The sequence below is a fragment of the Cervus canadensis genome, chromosome 26 (genome assembly GCF_019320065.1).
Source record: "Cervus canadensis isolate Bull #8, Minnesota chromosome 26, ASM1932006v1, whole genome shotgun sequence".
Lineage (NCBI taxonomy): Eukaryota > Metazoa > Chordata > Mammalia > Artiodactyla > Cervidae > Cervus > Cervus canadensis.
This window is the reverse complement of record NC_057411.1, coordinates 21,310,606-21,333,675: the sequence shown is the minus strand read 5'-3', so window position 1 is coordinate 21,333,675 and position 23,070 is coordinate 21,310,606. Positions and strand designations below refer to the sequence as shown.

General features: G+C 38.8%; 1 protein-coding gene across 1 annotated transcript in view; it reads left to right on the top strand.

Annotated features, from left to right (window-relative positions):
• The first annotated feature begins 8,905 nt into the window (after positions 1 to 8,905).
• Positions 8,906 to 23,070, top strand: part of LOC122428473 (transmembrane protease serine 11E-like) — a 117,258-nt gene continuing 103,093 nt past the window's right edge. The window contains exons 1-2 of the mRNA XM_043448517.1: positions 8,906 to 8,980; positions 20,221 to 20,278. Of these exons, the coding sequence (XP_043304452.1) occupies positions 20,270 to 20,278 (9 nt within the window). The 5' untranslated portion in view covers positions 8,906 to 8,980; positions 20,221 to 20,269. The remainder of the gene's footprint in view (positions 8,981 to 20,220; positions 20,279 to 23,070) is intronic.

Sequence of the window (23,070 nt, the reverse complement as noted above, 5' to 3'; positions counted from 1 at the left end):
GAGGTCCTAGGGTACACAGTTGAGTCAAACAGACTTGAGAAATTAAAACTACGAGAGTGGCCAAAAGTCATTTTACATGATAGAGTAAGATCTTCGAGGACACTTGCTTAAAGTTCATTGTCAAAGGGATGAAAATGTAATTTTGCTTCACTGTTTCATAACTGAGTTTACAAGGGAAAGACATTTGAACGCAAAAAAAAAGTAACATTGTTAAAATATAAAATCAAACTAATGACAAATTTAAAGAAAGATCTATGCTGCCTTGTTCTTTGATTGACCTTGATTGTTTTCTCTCTTCAAGGAGTTAGTTTATGTTCTACTGAGGAAGACAAAACATAAGTAAAAAAATTAAAAATCATGATGAAGTCTATGAAAGAAACAAAAAGCTAATATGGCAAGGCAGAGGGGATAGGTGAAGGCTTTTTATATAAAGTCCTGAGGAGGTGAAGTTGAGACTGATACGCAGCAAAAGGTGGAGATAAGGGTCTTCCAGGCAGAGACCAGCACAACGAAAGGCTCTGATCAGGAAAGAGGCCTTGGTGTGGTCAAGGATCTGCAGAGAACATCACTGAGCTACCACCCAGATAATGAGTGAGAACAACTGGCTGAGATAATGCTTGAGAAACAGGCCACATCTTTAGGAGTAAGGGCCTAACCAGGACCCAACCAAAAACAAAAGCAGCTCAGTATCTACAGAGAGACGTAATTTCAGGGGTGAGCCCACTGGAGGGAGAAGATGGAAAACACCTTTGGCTTTCCACAGATCCACACCTATAAAATGTGAAAATAAGCCAACACAAGTTCAAGATGAGCAGCACACCTAAGAGGAAGACAGCAAAATCTTAAACATCTCTGAAACATTTTCCACAATGTTTACTATTAAATCAGACCAGGGCCAGGTCCTACAGAACAGGTTGCAAACTGGTGCCTCCTAACCTAAGACATCTTGAAACATCAGTGTTTGTGTGCTTTTATTAAAGCTTAATTCCTTTAATTGGGGCATACACTTTCCAGTAAGACTCTTCCTCCACCATCCCTCTCAACTGCCTTACCTTTGACCAGTGTTACTGACTGAAGTATATATCTATGAAGTGTGTGGATTTAGGGAAAAAAAAAAATGGTAGTTGGATTTTGTTGCCCTGGGAAGGTCATGTAGAGTGAAGAGTAAAGGAAACTCAGTACAGAGTCTTAGAGAATATCAATAAAGGGAATATGCAATATGAACCTAGAACATCTTGTCATATTAGAAAGGAGTAATCAGAGAATGCTAGGGCCCTATCAAACTATGAGGCATTTTGAGCAGCTATAAAGACAAAATTGCAGTGGACTGAAATATACCAAATATGTTTAAATCCTTGAATTCATCATAGTTCAAAAAAATCTATCAGTCCCCTTTGGGTGATGCTAGGGAACCAGTTCATTATTTTGAAAATTAGTAAACAAGAGAAGTTATCATCTAACCTGCCTTTCTAATTAGAACTGTATCTCATGGTTATCAGGCAAGTAGTTGATGAAAGAAAGTTTCTCTTTAGGGAGGTATTCAAGCTAATATGTGTCCAGGGTGAACCGATGTTAGAAGTTAGGACATCATCATTTTATAACCATGAATGAGATAAACAGATCAAGACATGTTATTAATGGTTGCTAATTTGTATAACAGAAAGACTAAAACCAAGGCCCAGAATGAGCCACAAGAGGAAACAAAATGTGGAAGTTGAGTCTTGCATATTATAAAAGGTTAAAAAACATAAATATGCAACCTACAGAAGTTCAAGGTGATTAGCCTTCATATGACTGCAGCCCTAATCTGACCTCAATTTCCTGAGCCAGAACTACCCAGCTAAGTGGTTCTGAAATTCCTGACCCACAGAAATGACAAAAGATAATAAAGTTTGTTTTTGAATCCACTAAACTTGAGGGTATATTGTTACATGGCACTTAGAGAAGTAATATAAAATGCCATATGTTAAAAATCAATTGTATTTCTAAATATAGCAACACACAATTGGAAAATAAAATTTAAAAACATTTATAATAGCATTAAAAATATAAAATACTTAGGAATACTGAAAACTATAAAACAGTGTTGACAGAAAATTAAAGAAGACGTAAATAAATGAAAAGATACTCATCATGCATTGAAGGACTCACTATTGATGTCAACCCTCCCTGAGTTGATCAATAAATTCAAAGCAGTCTCATTCAAAATCCCAGTAGAGGTTCTTAAAAGAAATTGACAAGTGAAATTAAATTCATAGGGAAGTGAAAATGACCTAGAAGAGTCAAAATAATTTTGGAAAACAAGAACAATTTGGAGAATTAGCACTACCTGACTTCAACACTTATCATAAAACACATAGTAACACAGTGTGGTAAAGTAAGACAGATGGATTAATAGATCAGTAAAGTATGATGTAATCATACCTAAGCATGGAATACAGAATTAAATGTATAGATAATTTGTGTTATATTCATATACAGTTATATGATACAGAATTTAAAATGAACAAGAACTACATCTAAAACATGGTTAAATTTCAAAAACATGATGTTAAGTGAAATGGGAGCTTTCAAATTGCTATGGTAATATTGTTTAAATGTTAAAAACACATAAAAAGTAATGTATTATTTTATACAGAAATAATGTATGAAAAATACAAAATTATAGACCAGAAGTAATCTTCAAAAGAGTGGTAATTTCTGGGATGTGAGGAAGGAATAGAACTGAGAAGGGGTACAAGGAGGATTTAATGCTCATCAGATATGCTTTATTTAAAGACAAGAAATACCTGAAATACATGTCAAAGAATGGCATTAATACATGTCACATTAGATATTAATTATTAATAATAATACATTAATAGCATGTCATACATGAGGGTTACACTACTGTCTTCAGTGTCTTTGAAATATTTCATTTTTAAAAATTACATATGAGGAATTTTAGGCAAATTTCTAAATTGAACTTATCATTGAACAGATCATGCAATTGTGTTTAAAATAGTTGCTCAATGCAGTAAAGAAGCCGAGCCTCCTACTGCCATTGTCTCTTGGCCTTTTCCACTAGAGGCCTTGTTTCTGCTCATTCTGAAGAGTTTGATGCAGACGAGAACGTTTCCTATTTCTAAACAAGTGCATGTAGATGAGAGGAAAGCAGGAGATAGAGGAGTCTGTATCCTTTACTGAAACGCTTATCTGGACTTCCAGATGCATAAAGCCTAGCGTGCCTTCACCTTCCACCCTCTTTTCTATTTACTGCCTGCCTGAGTGCCTCTGTAAACTACTATGTGAGCTAATTTAATAGGACCTGATTTGATGCTCCTGCCTCTGTATTTTCCCATCTTCACCTATGCCTGGTAAGGATAAGGTATCTTTATAAAATAATACATCAAAAAGTTAAGTATAACTGAGACTTCCCTGGTGGTCCACTAGTTAAGAATCCTCCTTGCAGTGCAGGGGACCTGGGTTCGATCCCTGGTTGGGGAACTAAGATCCCACATGATAAGGAGCAACTAAACCCGGTGAGCCACAAATACTGAACCTGTATGCCTCATCGAAAGATCTCTCCTGATGTAATAAAAACCTGACGCTGCTACTGCTGCTGCTAAGTCACTTCAGTCGTGTCCAACTCTATGCAACCCCATAGACGGCAGCCCACCAGGTTCCCCCATCCCTGGGATTCTCCAGGCAAGAACACTGGAGTGGGTTGCCATTTCCTTCTCCAATGCATGAAAGTGAAAAGTGAAAGTGAAGTCGCTCAGTCGTGTCGGACTCTTAGCGACCACATGGACTGCAGCCTACCAGGCTCCTCTGTCCATGGGATTTTCCAGGCAAGAGTACTGGAGTGGGGTGCCATTGCCTTCTCTGAAAAACCTGACGCAGTTAAATACAAATATATACATCTATTTTAAAAGGGATTTCCCTGGTGGCTGAGATGGTTAAGAATCTGCCTGCAATGCCGGAGACCTGGATTCGATCCCTGGGTTGGGAAGATCCCCTGGAGAAGGGAATGGATACCCACTCCAGTATTCTAGCCTAGAGAATTCCATGGGCAGAGGAGCGTGGTGGGCTAAATAGTCCATGAGGCAGCAAAAAGTCAGACACAAATGAGTTACTAATGCACATACATACCCACATATTTAAAAAAAGGAGTTTAATAAAATAAGAGAACACTATTAGGAGAGCTACAACAGCTTTAAGATGACTAAGTTCTAGGATCTAATGTACAGCATGGTGACTATAGTTAATAGTACCATATTTTACACACGCTTGTAATTTTCTTAAAGGCTAGATTTTAAGTATTCTCACTACACCAAAGGGAAAAAAAGTTACTATAACTATGTGAATGGATAGAGATGTATATTAACTTGATTGTGGGAATCATTTCATAGTATACATGGATGTGTGTGTGCTAAGTTGCTTTAGTCATGTCTGACTCCTTGCCACCCTAGGGACTGTAGCCCACCAGACTCCTCTGTCCATGGGATTCTCCAAGCAAGAATATTGGAGAGGGTTGCCATGCTCTCCTCCAGGGAATCTTCCTGACCCAGAAGTAAACCTGGGTCTCCTGCATTGCAGGCAGATTCTTTACCATCTCAGCCACCAGGGAATGTAACCCTGTAAAGGAAAACTATGTATTTATTTGTATATTGGGCTTTCCAGGTGGTGCTAGTGGTAAAGAATCCACCTGCTAATGCAGGAGACATAAGAGATGCTGGTTCAATTCCTGGGTAGGGAAGATTCCCTGGGGAAGGAAATGGCACCCCACTCCAGTATTCCTGCCTGGAGAATCCCATGAAAAGATGAGTCTGGCAGGCTATGATTCACGGGGTCCCAAAGAGTTGAACATGACTGAGCATCTGAGCACAAACATTTATATCTTCCTTTTTTTTCTTTTTTAATATATCATCCAGCCTGTCTCAGGTAATCACTGTCTGCCCTGTAGTCCCACGACACTTGCTGTTCTCATTGTGGTTACTTGTTAACATGGCTATGCAAACTGCTATCCAAACTCACAGTCATCTCTTAGCAGTAACAACCTTAAAACTGCCATCTTATTTTTTGAACCAACTATACTTCAATTTATTTTCAATTTTTGGGCTTCCTTGCTGGCTCAGAAGGTAAAGAGTCTGCCTGTAGTGCAGGAGACCCAGGTTTGATTCCTGGGTCAGGAAGATCCCGTGGAGAAGGAAATGGCAACCCACTCCAATATTCTTGCCTGGAAAATCCCATGGACAGAGGAGTCTGGCAGGCTACAGTCCATGAGTTTGCAAAGAGTCGGACATGACTGAGCAACTTCACTTTATACTTCAATTAAATTTTTTTTTAAACTGTAGAAGCATCAATTGTATTATCAATTGTATTACAGTTAGTTTGAAGGAACTTGTCTTCTAGTACAATAGAAGGAGATAAAGGGTTTTGATTCCTTTAATTGGTGGTGAGCTGGTAGATATTTAGCAACCAGCTCTCCAGAAGGAAAAACTATCTTTGTAGTGTTTGCCCTTTTCTATGGTATAGATAATTCCGTCATGACCTATTTCAAGCTACCAAAGTAACACCATATCATGAACAAAGTGATGTGTTCAGTAGAAAATCATGCAGTAACACAATTGTGTAGTATTTTCACCACACAGATGCAATAGATGAAAATATAAATAAGCTCAAGAACAGAGACAGTATTAACTTTTAGTTGAAAGAATTAAAGTGGTGAGTTTTGAAATTTATTACTTTTGTTTTTAAAATCATCTATTTACAACTTTTTGTTCAGTATTGATAAACTGTGTCCAACTCTTTGTGACCCCATGGACTGCAGCATGCCAGGAGTCTTCCCTGTCTTTCACCGTCTCCTGGAGTTTGCTCAAACTCAAGTCCATTGAGTCGGTGATGCCATCCAACCATCTCATCGTCTACCACCTCCTTGTCCTCCTGCCCTCAAATCTTTCCCAGCATTAGGGTCTTTGCCAATGAGTCAGATTATCACATCAGGTAGCCAAAGTACTGGAGCTTCAGCATCAGTCCTTTGAATGAATATTTAGGGTTGATTTCCTTTAGAATTGATTCATTTGATCTCCTTGTTGTCCAAGGGACTCTCAAAGGTCTTCTCCAGCACTACAACTCGAAAGCATCAATTCTTTGGTGCTCAGCTTCTTTATGGTTCAGCTCCCACACCTATACGTGACTACTGGAAAAACATAGCTCTGACTAGACAGACCTTTGGCGGCCAAGTGATGTCTCCACTTTTTAATATGTTGTCTAGGTTTGTCATAGCTCTTCTTCCAAGGAGTAAGTATTTTTAATTTCATGGCAGGAGCCACCTCCCACAGTGACTTTGGAGCCCAAGAAAATAAAATCTGTCATTGCTTCTACTTTTTCCCCTTCTATTTGCCATGAAGAGATGGGACCTGATGCCCTGATCTCAGTTTTTTGAGTGTTGAGTTTTAAGCCAGCTTTCTCACTCTCCTCTCTGACCCTCAACAAAAGGCTCTTTAGTTCCTTTTGCTTTCTGCCATGAGAGTGCTAGCGTCTGCATATCTGAGGTTGTTGATATTTCTCCCAGCAATCTTGATTCCAGGTTGTGATTCATCCAGCCTGGCATTTCGCATGATGTTCTCTGCATAAAGTTAAATAAACATGGTGATAATATACAGCCTTGACAGACTCCATATATAATCTAATTTTCAATAATCCCTTTGTTTAGCAACCAGCTTGCAAAATTTCTGAAAATCTCACCCTTGGCTCTTGTATAGGGCTTCCCAGGTGGCTCAGTGGTAAAGAATCTGCCTGCCAATGCAGGGGATGCAGGTTCAATCCTTGGGTCAGGAAGATTCCCTAGAGTGGGAAACAGCAACCCATTCTAGTTTTCTTGCCTGGAAAACCCCACGGATAGAGGAACCTGGCAGGCTACAGTCCATAGGGTTGCAAAGAGTTGGCCATGAGTGAGCGAGTGAGCACATGCACACAAGTCATTATAAGCCAGTTCCAGCAAACCACTGCCCTCACGTATACAGCTCCCAGGGGCCATATCTGTATAATGTCATGGTCGCTCCGGGCCACAGGTGGTGTGAGTAGGATTTAGGAGTGAATTTAGACCAAGGATCATTTTCTGTGTGTGACTGAAGCTATAATTAACACTTGAATATTTGAACTAATCACCATAATGTGGACTGAGTAGAAGGTAAGACTGATCTTCTAATAAGGAAGAAATGCAAAGGGGAAGCAGAAAAGGAAAATACCCATCGTGGTTGTCTTACAGAATTCTAGTTTTCAGCTGCAATTCTTTCTGAGACTTGGCTGCATTTTATCCTTGCATTTGGACAGATAATCTTACCTTTGTGAAATTAATTAAACGAGGACGCCATTATACTGAGATGGCTCTAACACCATAGGGGCTGATGTAAGCCAACCAAATCCTAAGCCTGTAAATGTCTCAAGGTTACGAAATCAAATCACTAAGTGCAACCCATCACAAATAACCAACTAGGCCTTAAGCTATAGCCAGTTAAATATTTTCCTTTCTTTGCTTCTATGCTTTCTTATATAAAGTCTTTCCCTGACTCTTTTCAGCCAAGTGCTTCTAACTACTTGCAGTTTGAATCTATTTTTTCCTCAAATAAACAAAGGATTTTTAATTTGCCTCAGTTTATCTTTTTACATTGGTGACAATGCAAAAGAGTACAGCCATTGGAAGGCAGTTTGGCTATTTCCTACAAAATTAAACATACTCTTACTATAGGGTCCAGCAATCATCCTTCTTGGTTTTTACCCAAAGGAGTTGACAATTAATGCCCAAAGAAAAACCTGCACATGGATGTTTATAGTAACTTTATTCATAATTGCCAAAGTGTGAAAGCAAACAAGATATTCCTCATAAGTAAATGGATGAACAAACTATGGTACATCCAGACAATGGACATTATTAAGCAGCACTGTAAAAAGATGAGCTATTAAGCATGAAAAGATACGAAGGATCTTAAATGCGTGTTAGTAAGTGAAAGAAGCTAATCTGAAAAGACTACCTACTGTATGACCCCATATACATTCTGGAAAAGAAAACTAAGGAGACAGTAATAAGATCATAAAAAGATCAGTGGCTATCAGGGGTTGAAGGTAGGGAAAGGATGAATAGGTGGATCAGAGAGGATTTTTAGGGCAGTGAAATTACTCTGTCTGAAACTGTAATGATGGATACATGTCATTATACTAATATATTTGTCCAAACCCAAAGAATGTACAACACTGAAGATTTGCTTAAGATAAACTATGGACTTTGAGTGATTATGATGCTTCAGTATAGATTCATCAATTATAACAATTACCACTCTGGTAGGGAATGTTAATAATGGGAAACACTATGCATGTGTGTGGGCAGGGGTTAAACAGAAACCTCTATACCTCCCTCTTAATGTTACTATGCACCTAAAACTACTCTAAAAATAATAATGTCATCTTAGGGACTTCCCTGGTGGCCCAGCAGCTAAGACTTCATGCTGCCAAAGCAGGGGGCCCAGGTTTGATCCCTGGTTGGGGAAATGGATCCGACATGCCACAGCTAAGGCCCAGTGCAGTCAAATAGATATTTTTTTCATTTATTTTTATTAGCTGGAGGAAATAAATATTTTTTAAAAAAATAATAATAAAGTCTTAAGATAACTGGGACAGTTTTAGTTGAGTAAGTTTGGACTTAAATTGTGCCAGACTTTCTGAAATACCTTTCAGGTCAAATTTCCAGGAACATTTTAGAAATTCTGTGGACTAACTAGAACAATCCTACTGTTCTAGTTGTAGTGACTGAACCACAGTCTAGTAGTGACTGCAGTCACTACTTTCGTAAATGTGTGACTAGGATGTCAACACAAACGGTGCTCCTGTACATCATTGCTTCCATCCAAACTGACTCATTCGACCGGAACAACCAGTTTGCATGCCAGTGCAAGCAGAGAAAGGAGAAATGAAAAGGAATAGAATGAAAGGCATTTAAAAGGTAAGTAGTTACATTTATGCTTTAAGTTAATGCATTTGTTTTTCAAGGGCTACCATCTTTTGGAGAAAGAAAAACAAGACAGAAAACAAATCCTGGAATATGTACAGGATTTCTGCAAGAAATTTACTCTGTCTTCCTATCTCCATTTTAAGCCTTAGTTTTATCCAAAACTTAAGTAGCCGAACCTACTTCCTCCCCTTCTTGTCTCTTTGGATTTCTCCCACAAGTATTTATTGTACATCTGTTACACAGCAAGTACTACCCAAGACATTGGTTTTTGTCCCAAACTGCAGAGTGTGAACTTGACCCTCTTGATCTAGAGTTCTCAAAGTATACTGTGCATAGGATTCATAAGGAAAATTTATTGAAAATATAGATTCCTGGCCTTGAACCCAGAAATCAGATTCAGGGGATTGCTATAAACCTGGGAACATGACATTTTAACAGGCATCTTGAGTGACTAATGGGAATAACATGATTGGATCGTTTTAAATATGATAACTCTATCAACTTCTCTATGCATCTAGTAACTTGGCTTTTGATGGGCCTGAGTCTACAAATTTTTCTCTCTTTAAGAACTCTGGAATCAGGCTCTCTGTTATAATCCAGACTCTGCCACTTAGCTGTTGTTTAAATTAACCCCTTTCTGTTCTGTGTCCTAATGTGAGGGTATGTGGGAATCAGAATACAGTATCTGCCTCAAAGAGTTACCTTTTGGATTTAGCAAGTAAAACGTGTGACCTTACAGCAGTAAGCACTTAAAAAATGGAAGTCCTTATTGTTGTTGTTCTTGTCATTACTGACAATAGTTTTACCACAGTTTTATTTTTTAGAGGGAAGAAGAGTAGGACATACTTCCCTGCTGGCTCAGACGGTAGAGAATCTGCCTGAAATGTGCAAGAACCAGGTTTGATTCCTGGGTTGGGAATATCCCCTGGAGAAGGGAATAGCAACCCGCTCCAGTATTCTTGCCTGGAGAATCCCATGGACAGAGGAACCTGGTGGGCTACAGTCCATGGGGTCGCAATGAGTTAGACACGACTGAGTGACTCACACACTAACACATCTAACGGTCACCTTGTTTAATTAATTTAACACAAAAGAACAAGCAGAAAAACCACCGATAAATTGTTCAGAAAAAAATTAAACCTACCCTCCACATTCCTTCTCTCTCCCAAGAATTAGATGAGCAAAAACAACATGGAGGAGAGCAGGATTTCTACCATGTATGTGGTTTTTAGCCAAATTTGTTTGAATGATACAGGACAGACAGATACCTAAAAATAAATGCTTTTATTGGAAAGAGTGGTACAGCAACAGAATTGTGGCTTAGCTGAAAAGCAGAAGGGAACTCTTTTAAAGGACTGTGTTTAAAAAAATCATTTTTAATTTTCCTACAACCACGTTCAATTGTTAGCTCTTAAAGCTATAGAGGGACTTTAAGTGAACAGTTTTTGAGGCAAATGATTAAGCTATAAAAAATGAACGATTGAGACCTAAAAATAAAATTACAGAATTTACTCCTATGTGATCAAATTTTGACCATGTAATTTTTAAATTGATGTGTGTCGTATTCCATCGTATGAATGAGCTATCGGCTATGGTTGCATACCATTCTATCTGGCCCAAGTAGGAGAAATTTATTACCCGATATTAGATGGCTTAAACTCTGGCATCCAGGAGCTTCCGAGAAGGACTTCCACTCACCAGAACCACACCGCCAACCCTTACTCCCAAGTAGCATTGCCATTAGGAAATCATCAAAGCGCGAGGTTGTGGGCTACAGAACAATACAGGCTCCGCCAGGGTTCGCAGCTTTAAAACCAGGCTCTGCAGCGCTCAGGCGTTCACTGATCCTTGGTCTCTGACTGGCAGATCCTAAACCCATCCCAACCCCGACAGCTAGGGTATCTGGGAAATGTAGTTTTTACTTTCCAACTTCGAAGGCACAGAAAGAATACTAGCAGCAGACAGGAATGCAAGTAGAACATTGTTATAATTTACTTAAATTCCTTAAATTTTAGATTTTTAGGTTGTTACATATTTTTCTCTTTGATAAATAAATAAATTCCTCTAGGTGGAATCTCAGTCAAATGGTATAAATACTTTTCAAGTTTTTATAATTATTGCAAAATTCCCCTCTTGAAAACTTATACCAGTTTATTTTCTTTCCAACCGTCTTATTCCATATTGTCAATTGCAATTAATGTAATCTAATTTCCTTTAAAAAGGAAAATGACACATCATTTTAAAATTTCTAATTTTTTTGCTAGTAAGTTTGAACATCTCAGTTCTCACTGTAGGTGAAGTACAATGAAGTCCTTAGACTACCCATTACCAGAATATTTCTCAGTGGGATAGGCTACCCACTCCAGTATTCTTGGGCTTCCCTTGTGGTTCATCTGGTAAAGAATCTGCTTGCAATGCAGGAGACCTGGGTTTGGAAGATCCCCTGGAGAAGGGACAGTCTACTCACTCCAGTATTCTGGCCTGAAGAATTCCATGGACTGTATTAGTCCATGGGGTTGCAAAGAGTAGGACATGACTGAACGACTTTCACACAAAGCCTGTAGATCATAACTTGATTATGATACAACCACTTTAGGTACAAATACTAGACTTAAACTGTAAGCATCTGAGTATCTATCAATATGATTTTTTTTGCTTTAATATTTATTTATTTGGCTGTGTGGGGTGCCGGGAGCCGGCACACGAGATCCCACCCATGACAAGGTCATGAGGGAGAAAACCTGACAGGCAAGGCAGATCAGGTTTTCAGGGGTTTTGAAAAGCTGCCCCTGGCACTCACCTTAAAGATAATATCTGTCTTTCTGATGCCTGCCTCAATAGACTACTCCCTAATTTCTATATTCCCAAATAAGAATCAATTTAGAATTTTAATCAATAAGTTTCCCAGGTGGTGGTATTTTATGAGATTATCTAGGGTGAAAGGAGTGTTTTAATTTAAACTCTTTTGCTGGTAGTTTGTTAGCCAAATGCATTTATGCCCTTGGTACTAATATGCATGATTGCTTATAATATCCTAATTATAAAATAGCATAAAGAACCTGATTATATAAAAGCCCTAATAGACATAGAGCATTTTTGAGGGGTGAAGGAGTCCTATTAGAAAACATAAGAAAAATTATTCTAAAAGTAGCTATTGGGTTAACATTTGCTTGCTGTGTTTTGCTTGCTGTGTTTTTGCTTTTAATGTGCTAAGGTTGTGTTATAGAAACCATTGTTAATATAGTTAAAGATCTAGAGAAATAAGAACTTAGCCCTAGTGTGGTAACAATGAGATGGTTGTTAATTGTCAGCCAGGAGTGCTAGGCAGAAGCTGCCTCACCAAAGTCGCAGAGTCAGTCTGGGGTAAACTTCTTAGATAAACGTAACTGACAACTTCTGCAGAAGGATTAATTTTTGTGTTAACAAGGTTATACTTCTACTCTGTACTGTTGCCCTATGAGACTGCTACCTTTCAGTTAAGGTCACCATAGAAACAGAAAATAGGTTTACATTCACCTGACCTGCATAAAATGTTAATAAGCCCCAAGGCCAGAGATAATGTACAAGACCCTCATAAACAAAGAAGTATGCAGAAAACACCCTGGTGTCGTGAAGGACAAGCTGACATAATGTTAAACTATCTTCCCCTTAGATATGTACTAACTTAGGGTATAAAGCTATGGTGAAAAATAAAAGATTGCCAGACTCTGCCAGCTGCACCCCCCATCTGGTCTCTCTCTCTCTCTCTTTCTCTCTTTCTCTCTCCCTCTCGCAGACTTGGCCCTATCAAGGGCTGGTCTCACGTGTCTTCTCTCTCTCTCTCTCACCAACACCATTCATCCTGAGGGTATCCCCTGGATCATGCCGAGGCTGGACCCCGGCAGTGGGGTCTTAGTTGTAGCACGCTGAATATTTGATCTTTGTTGCAGCATGCAGGGTCTTTTAGCTGCAGCATGCAAACTCTTGGTTGCAGGTTGTGACCAGGGATTGAAGCTGGGCCCCCTGCATTGGGAGTATGGGGTCTCAACCACTAGACCACCAGGGAAGTCCCTATCAATATAAGTATATGATGAGTACATATATATATATATATATATATATATATATATTTGTATATATATAAGTATAATTATGAGTATGTATATATCTCAGAATTTTATGAAATCTGTGAGTTACACGTCCAGGTTCTAAAACTCTTGCCATTCACAGTAAGAACCGTGGAAGGAGGGAAGCTCTGTGAGGAAGCACTCTATAGCTCAGGGAGGTCTGCGAGGTCCAAGGTCATTCCATCAGCCAGAATCCACTGACAGAGTCACTACCCTTCTGTGATTTAATGTGGCTTGATGAATTCCCCAGGAACCCTTGGGCTGTCAGGACATGAGTTCCCACATCATTTTCTTCCAGCAAGTAGCGTGTACAGCATGCACTCTGAAATGGTAATGAAAATTTTGGTGTCGTTTCCGGGGGCTCCAAAGAGCTCCTGGTACCAGAGTCCTTTATGTCTCAGCGCAGAAAAGAATTCTGCAAGAGATAAAGCAATAGATAAGAAGTGATTTATCAGAAGAGGACACTTGTGAGGCTTTCAAGTGGGCAAGCAAGAGAGTGCCACACCTTGAGAATTTCCTGGGCTATAGTTTTATAATCAAAGGAAAAGCAGGGAAGAGAAGAAGAGCTTCTTTTTACTTGAGTAGTCATCATGCTTCCAGCATCAGCTCCTCCTCCAGGTTGGGCAGGGGAATTTTCTTGTCCCTGCGTGGTCAAACTAGGTCCACATATTATTGTTTTTTATGTGTGCAGAGAGCATGTCCTAGGGATCATAACCCTACTGAGCTCACTGGGCAGGCTGTGTGTCTCATGCCACTATTGTTTTATTGTTTGGGGGCATGTCTCATGCTTCTGTTGCTTGGTTTTGTTGCTAAGCATGCCTACTTGGTTTTGCAGTTAAGCAAACCTGCTTTCTTGAGTAATCATTAACTTACAGAGTCTCCCATATTTTTTGTACTTACAATCCCCTAGTGGAATTAACTCTAATCACCCACTTTGTTCCTTTATTCTGTCCCTATTGGTAAGAAATTGAATGATTTATTGATTGATTTCTTACTATTCTTGATGTTAAAGAGCCTCTCCTTTCTTCCCAAAATAAACATAGGGATGTTTAGTGAAGGCATTAAAGATACGGCTTGTTTTATTAATATTTAGTGATTTAGAAGGGGAAGAACTTGCTATAAATTCACCTTTGAAACTAGAATATTAACTTTTCACCAAATTAAAACAAGACTCTGTACAAAGGCATTAAATGGCTATCTTTAAAAGCTGCTTGAGGGCTTCCCTGATAGGTCAGTTGATAAAGAATCTGCCTGCAATATAATCGAGACCCTGGTTCGATTCCTGGGCCAGAAAGATCCCCTGGAGAAGGGCATGGCAACCCACTCCAGTATTCTTGCCTGGAGAATCCTCATGGACAGAGGAGCCTGGTGGGCTACAGTCCATGGGGTTGCATTGAGTCAGATATGACTGAGCGACTAAACACAAAAGCTGTTTGCCGCAAGTCCATAAGCAGTCATTACTCTCCACCTAGTGGCAAGATAGGTTAATTGAAAGCAAGAAATATTCTGACACTTGAATGCTAAAGCCAAATATTATTTAAAAAGAGAACAGTAAGTATTTACAGCATCAAATAAACCTGACCACTGTTCTGTTAAATTTTGGTATAAATTAAAATGCTATGTAAAATAATCCATGATTGTAATTTGATATTGTGTCAAGTCATCTAATTTGGAAATGAAAATTCTTGCAGGATGATAAACAGAATATTCGTAACTACATGCCTTATCTTGAAAGCATTTCTTCGTAATATCTTAAATATTTTATGACCTTAAAAATCTTATTGTTCTTAAGAAAATGCCACATTATATTTTAACTGTTGTAAGGAGGTTTAGAAAATATATTACCAAGCAATTTTAAAGAAAATTAAAATCAGCATTGGGACACTAGGCAGGATATTTTTAGTACAAGAACTTTGTAATCTGGGGCTATTAATCAGGATATAGTAGTACTTATAACTAGCAAAGGTAGCTGATAGTCTCAAATTAAGCTGACATTCAGTATTGAGCCCATATAGGGTCATTGCAGTGGGCATCCATCTGCTCAAATGTGTTCAACATTCTATTAAGATTAGTCCATGCAGTCTGCTTATTAAATCATTTGGGTATTACTGCGGATCCTAAGGGACATAAGAGAAAATAAAAAAGTAGGAAGAATGCAAGTACTATGAAAAGAAAGTAAACACGCTGAGAAATCTATAGTGGAAGTCAAATGAATGGACCAGACCAAACAAGAAATTAAAAAAAAAAACAAAAAAAAAAAAACATACTAGATAACACTAGAAAGCTAAAGGAAGAAATTGGAAGCATGAATCAGGAAAATCAGGTGTGAAGGACCAATTGGAGACATTGAATATGAAAAATCTACCAGATGAAATTGTGTAGTAAGAACTGTATCAGAAACACCTTACTACTGTTTTGTGGATAATATTTATCTAAGTGAATATACTTGAGAAACAAATTGGTAAAATGAAAAATCAGGTCAATGAATATTTCTGAAGGAATTAGGTAAAGACAAAGTGGTATTAAAAAACTGAGAGAAGGGACTTTCCTGGTGGTCCCGTGGCTGAGACTCTCGCTTCCAATGCCAGGGGCCCAGGTTTGATCCCTGGTCAGGGAACTACATCCCACATGCCAAAACTAAGAGTTCCCATGCCACAAGTAAAGATCCTACATATCACAACTAAGACCCAGTAGCCAAAAAATAAATAAAATAATTTTTTTTTAAATGAGAAAAAAGTTAAGACATACTGACAGATTTTTGCACAAATTAAGAATGATATTACTATCTAAGTGGAAAGCACTCAGAGAAAGTGCTGAAATAGGAAAAATTCAAGTTAGCATTTTTAAATCTAATTAATTATATTTAAGAATGAATCTGAAATATGTTATTGTAAGGTGCACAAAACTTGAGAAGGCTGCCACAGAAAGATCCTATCTGAAAGCATTGTGGGAGGAAGTGTTTGGGCAAGAAAAAGAATGACTTCAAGAGGTAATGCAGATGACGTGGAAAGTATGGGAGAAGCACTTACACTTGGATCAGAAGCCTCCAGAGGGTCTTTAAAACACCTTCAGGGACAGATAAGATTGGACTGCTTCCTTGACCCCAAAGATTTTATAGAGTATACATACGTGTGACACATGTCATTTGTATATGTGTGCCTTTGCTGGAGGAACAGAGGCCAAAAAAAACCTCCCCTGAATTTATTTACAGGTTGGACATGTAAATATGTATAATATCCTATAATCAGAAATGATATTTAAAATATATAACATCCAGTACGGGGACTTTTCTGGTGGTCCAGTGGCTAAGACTCCACACTTCCAATGCAGAGGGCCCAGGTTCCATTCTTGGTCAGGGAAGCAGATCCCGCACACTGCAACCAAAGATCCTGCATGCTGCAACAAAGACTGAAGAACCTGTGAGCCTCAGCTAAGACCTGGACCGGCCAAATAAATAAATAATAAAAAAAGAAAACCAAGCATTTGGTGCAACATGAAGCACTGACCACTCAGAGCAGGCATCAAAGGGCTGGAGCAGATTCCAGGAGGCTTCTACCTCGCTCTTCACCTGGGGAATAGGAGTACATGTGGGGCGGGCTGGGGCAGTGGGGAGGCATGGGAATGGGGCTCAGGGTAGCTTCTATTTACCAACAGATACCACATAGTTCAAAAATTTAACAGTCAGTATGATCGTGTACCTTGGCAGGTGTTCCTTCAAGTTTGATGATGCCACACAATTTTCTAAAATATGCTTGTTTTTTAAAACAAACCTTGGGTAGATGTTATTTTCCTGAGAGGTGGAAACAGTCTCTGTAGTAAAACAATTTGACATGTTGGAGAGTCTTATCTTCTGACATTGCAAGTCAGAAAAATTACATAGGGGACATTAAGTTGTAATAAAGTAGAGAGAATAATAAAAAAATATTACTCAAGATATTTTCCTGACTAGTCATCTTGCAAGGATTTTCACTAAGTTTTGGGGGTTATGAATATCATGTATCATTTTGCTTCCTATGTTTCAAGGAAAGGTGGTTGAAAACATGAAACCTATTAAGCAAAGTTAAAACAACAACAACAACAACAAAAAACCTTTAAGGATAGTTTCTTCTCATTACAGACTGCAGGTTGGTATCAGGCCCAGTAGATGTGAGCAGAGCCATAACTTCCTTCAGACCAGTCTGCATACCCATGAGTGAGAAATTAACTTTTATTCATTGAATTGTTCAGTTGTCTGTTATGTAGCAAAAGACATTCCTTTGTCACTTATTAATATATTCATCATTCATATGATATATATTGCACATCTGTGTGCTAGGCATTGCTGTAAAAATCCAAATTGCTGTTTTGTTTTTTTCTTGTAAAAGGTTGATTAGACCAGTTTCTGATAAAACTAATCAGGAGGAACTTCCCTGGTGGTTCAGTAGCTAAGATCCATGCTCCCAATGCAAGGGGCCTGGGTTCAGTCCCTGGTAAGGGAACTAGATCCCACATGCCAAAACTAAGAATTCACATGACACAGTGAAAGAACCTGCATGCAGAAGCTAATACCTAGCAGAGCCAAATAAACAGATATTTTAAAAAACTAATCAGGAAAAAAGGAAAAGATACAATAAATAACACCACCCATGAAGTTCTGCTATTGAAATAGAAAATGCACAGAGAAACAAACTTGGAAATCCAAATGGCTGATAAGCAACTGAAGAGTTATTTAACCTTTCAAGTAATAAAGAGATGCAAATTGAAACATCAGTCAGAAACCTGTTAAGATCAAGTAAAAGTGAGGATGTTGAGAAACAAGAATTCTCCCATAAAGCTTAAAAGAAAGGAAGCTTGTGCAACCATTCCCGAGAGCAACCTGCAAGTCCTTGGTACATCACATTGCATATACTCTCTATAGAGTGTAGCAATTATATCCTAGATCTCTTGCACATGTCCCTAAGAATATTTTTTATAGCACTGTGTGTGATAATCAGAATGGAAGAAGCCTAGATGCCTGTGAAATGAGAAGTGAGAGATAGTTACATAATATAGTTATATTATGTATATGAATTATATATACAAATAGCAGTTCAGTTCAGTCACTCAGTCATGTCCGACTCTTTGTGACCCCAATATATAGCAGTATCACTGTATCCAGTTAATGTTCTAGATTAGTTTATAGCTCGGTGGATCTTAAAACATCATGGCAAGTAGAATAAAAGAAACTATGAAATTTACAAAAGAATACCTTTCAAGGAGACTAAATGCACATACTCAAAAAGCAAAACTGTATTTATTTTTAAGGATACATGTGTATCTAAATAAACATGGAAAAGCATATATTTTAATATTACATACAAGGATGGAAGAGAGATGAGGATAGTATATGAATGGAAAAATAGTGAAACAAAAGTAGGAAAAATAAGAGACACTTGCTGATAATGTAAAATGAAGTAGGAGAGGATGATTAATCCAATTTTGTGCACTTGATCATCAAAAAGGGATAATACATTGTAGAAGCTGGGGTGTGGGGTCTGGGGTAATTTGAGAGCATAGGAAAACCAGTGCTATCTGAGCATGAGCATGTTGAATTCTCAGGCTTCTGAAGACCCCTTCTCATATTCTTCCTGGGATAAGTGGAGGATAATAAGTATCACAGTAGCTATATTTTAATTCTGTTTTAGTTTAGCAAATGATAACAAGATAAGCCATAAAGCTCTGACCCATCTATATAAATCAGGAAACAAATGTAAAAAAATACTTTTAAAAAGAACATGATGTATCATGTTCATCGAAAACTTCACATTTCGATGTGACAAACATGATGATTTTTTCATAGTGGGAATTCTTTTGCAATTATCTTGTTAATTGGTATAATGTGGGCCTTAAATTGCATTCATGGATTTTAATATGTTATCATTAGAAATTACTTCAATTGAAGCTTTCATTTTATCTTTCTTTAACTATCATTCATGACCTTGAATGAGGATTATCTTTGGAACTCAGTGCCTCTCAAAATTTTTTGTCTTGGGATTTACCCTCTCCTCTACATTCTTTTCGGAGAAGGCAATGGCACTCCACTCCAGTACTCTTGCCTGGAAAACCCCATGGACGGAGGAGCCTGGTAGGCTGCAGTCCATGGGGTCGGGAAGAGTCCGACACCACTGAGAGACTTCACTTTCACTTTTCACTTTCCTTCATTGGAGAAGGAAATGGCAACCCACCCCAGTGTTCTTGCCTGGAGAATCCCAGGGACGGGGGAGCCCGGTGGGTTGCCGTCTATGGGGTCGCACAGATTCGGACACGACCGCAGCGACTTAGCAGCAGCAGCAGCAGCTACATTCTTTTGTCTTGGTTCCTGTGAAAAATCACAAGAGGAAAAGATTGCAGTGGAGTCTATAGCACAGCCTATTAGAGAAAATAGATGAAATAATATTTTCTTAACTGTTGCTTGTGAATATTAAGAGGGTATTATGCTTCCCTGTAGAACATCTAATTCTATTCGGTGTGTTTTAACATCACTGATTGCTTCTTAGTTGATGGTGTAATGAAAGTTTGTCATGTGGAAAACTGCCAACTTTACATCTCAGAGAATCTGAAGAATGTCTTCGGCTGCTGATTAAAATGCTTCAAAAAGTTTTAAAAGAGGAGTGTGTGGGGTTTTTTTGTGTGTGTGGTGAGGAATGATAGACATGACTATTTGAGAAAGAAAAAGCTATTATATTATGCAGAGTTGACGATTACAATTCAGCTGTCATCTTTTTTTTTTTCATCTTCAAACTAGTGAAAGGTAAGTTACTTATTTCTTTGACTAGATGAATTGAGAAGGAATAGGTTCAGAAAGATTACCTAGAATAATGGATAATTATGGTAAATTGATTTATATTCACTCTATAAATGAACGTGATGTGCTTTCCTTTTTATTTTCATCATAATTATGCTTATTTTCTCTGGTTATTTCAAGTGAATGTCTAGATACACTGTATTTCAAAATGATTCTGCAGTTGCAAAAATGACTGAAGACAGATGAACAAGCTAACCCTTGGTGTCTGATTGTGTTTGAACTATAAGGTCTTACTTATTTTTCTCAGCATTTACCTTCCCGTTGCTGATTATCATTCCTCATGATTTTGTTCCCCCCAAAAGCAGCATTTGTGAGACTTGGCACCTTCACTCCTGATTTTGATCCCTCCCTATGAGACAGGTAAGTTACAAACTCCCTGTTTCATTACCAAAATAAGAAGTGTAACTAGGAATGCCCTATGGGATTTGCTTTCAAAATGAAATGGAGCAAGACTCTATGGTCCTCATCCCCCATGTCCTCTACCTGCCTTTTGTCTGTGGAAAAACTTTAGCCAAAGAATAAGTTTAGTCAGAGAAGTGAGAACATGTAGAAACAAAAGAGAAAACACTCAAAGGAGACCAAATAATAATAGTTGAGGACCTTTAGTGCCTTCTCGGGGTCTATAGGTAATATTCTGAGCCATATCCTGTGAGCTGTCTTATGGAGATTGAAGCCCCTACGAGATGGAGAGGTTGACTCCATGATGTCCAGACTGTAGTCATGTCATTAGCCACTACAATTCTAAGAACTGGCCTCAAGAACTGGAAACAAACTGACCTTGGAACTGAAGATTAACTGTACTTAAACAATCAAGATGATGCTAGTCAGACCACCAAAGACCAATTTCAGGATAACTGTCAGAGGTGACTGTGCTGTTTCTGCACGTAGGCCCCTCCCTCAGCCTCTAGCTCACAACTGTCAGTGGAGGGAGATGGTCTTTGAACAGGAATCTGCTCTCCCTTGAGATTGCTGGCATCCACAGTAAAGCAAACCTTCCTTTCCACCAGCCTGGCCTCTTTAATGGCTTTTGAGTACTGAGCACCCAGACCCCACTTTCACTTACAATATAACTTGTGAAATATGAAACAAAACAGAGTCACCTACGTCAGGGGGTTTTAAAATGGAGTTGGAAGGCCATAAAAGAGGTGGACTTTATACATGTCCCATTGAATGGAGCCATGGAATTCTGAACTGGGCCAATCCACAAATATTGCAAGAACTCTGCAAGAATACCTACAACTTGTCACAATAATAAACTTTTCCTTCTTCCTAGTGGTAAAGAAACTGCCTGCCAAAGCAGGTTAGCTATAAGAGACTTGGGTTCAATCTCTGGGTCAGGAAGATCCCCTGGAGGAGGGCATTACAATCTCCTCCAGTAATCTTGCATGGAGAATCCCATGGACAGAGGATCCTGGCAAGCTACATTCCACAGGGTCGCACAGAGTCAGACGTGACTGAAGTGATTTTGCATGCACATAAGGATAGCCTTAGCACTCAATCATGACTAGTTGCTATCTCTAACTCCAATTAAAATTCTTTGTAATGCAAGTCTCCCTTCTTTGCCTTTAAAAGCTCCTGACTTTTGCTCCCTAGTGGATGCTATTTGGATTGAATCTGTGTATCTGTGTATCTGTATGCCCAGAATTGCAATCCTTTGATCCCAAACAAACATTTTTTGCTTGATTATTGTTTCCTAGGTTTGCAGACTGGTAACTGGGATGTGGACTGAAGTCATTTGTGCCACTTCCAGACCTGGTGCCTTAAATGTTTCTTCAAAAAATTTTATGCACTCTCTTCATTTCCCCAAGACTGTAAGCAAAGAATTCTGAGAGTGGAACTTTCTTAAATCAACATTTGGAAGAGAGCTGTGAGACCAACTGTGGACTGTGGCTCCATCAAATCACTAAGATTTTGAGATGGCAAAGACAGTAGTTGTCACATTCAAAGATACAATCCAGAAGAAATTATATAAGCACAAATCTGAATTTAATCTGTTGGAATGTTAGAAAAGAAAGGGTATCTTATTAAAGAAAATTATTGGATTCCTTGGAATATTGCACAGCATACAATTGTCATGGAAATGTAATTGTAACTGAGCAGGACTCTGGTGCTTTCCCGGGACAGGCCCTCCTCCATATCCTCTGCTTTAGTTCCTCTCCGAAGTGCTTGGATAATAGTATTGATGCACATTTCCTGAAATGTTCTGCAGATGAAAAAAGCCTCATTCTCTCCAACACATGAAAGATGTTGACTACTTGACAAGCATGAATGCATAGCTCTAGGTCTCCTGGAACCTAAAGACTGATAATGTTCACCTTGTGTGACACCATCCTGCTACCTCACATCAGCCAGAGAACTTGATCAAGCTGATCATGAATCTTGTGACTCAACAACAGGGAAGCCTCTTTGTTGTTTTTCAGTGGCTAAGTCATGTCCAACTCTTCATGAGCCCATGGACTGCAGCACACTAGATTCCTCTGTCCTCCACTATCTCATGGAGTTTGCTCAAATTCATCTCCACTGAGTTGGTGATGCTATCTAAGCATATCATTCTCTGCCACCCCCTTATCCTTTTGCCTTCAATCTTTCCCAGCATCAGGGTCTTTTCCAGTGAGTTCTCTTCATATCAGGTGGCCAAAACTTCAGCTTCAGCAACAATCCTTCCAATGAATAGTCAGGGTTGATTTCCTTTAGAATTGATTGATTTGATCTCCTTGCTGCCCAAGGGACTCTCAAGAGTCTTCTCCAGCACCACAGTTTGAAAGCATCAATTCTTGGGCATTCATCTCTCGTTATGGTCCAACTGTCACATTCGTACATGACTACTGGGAAAACCACAGCTTTGACTATATGGGCCACACTCCACCTCCCTCACTTGGCTTTTAGAAGTGTTTTGCCAAAAGTTTTGGGGGAGCTCAAGGCTTTTTAGTGTATGAGCTACCTTATCGCCTTGCATGACCTTGCAAGGAACATTTCTCTGCTCCAAACTCCACCGTTTCAGTTTGTTTGGCCTCACTGTGCTTCAGGCATGCAACCTTGCATCAGCAATTTGGTTCAGCAGTCTGAAAGCTCTCAGAAATTTTTCTTTTTCTAAAAAAATTTTTATTTATTTGGCTGTGTTGGGTAGTGGCAGCATGCGGGATCTTCGTTGT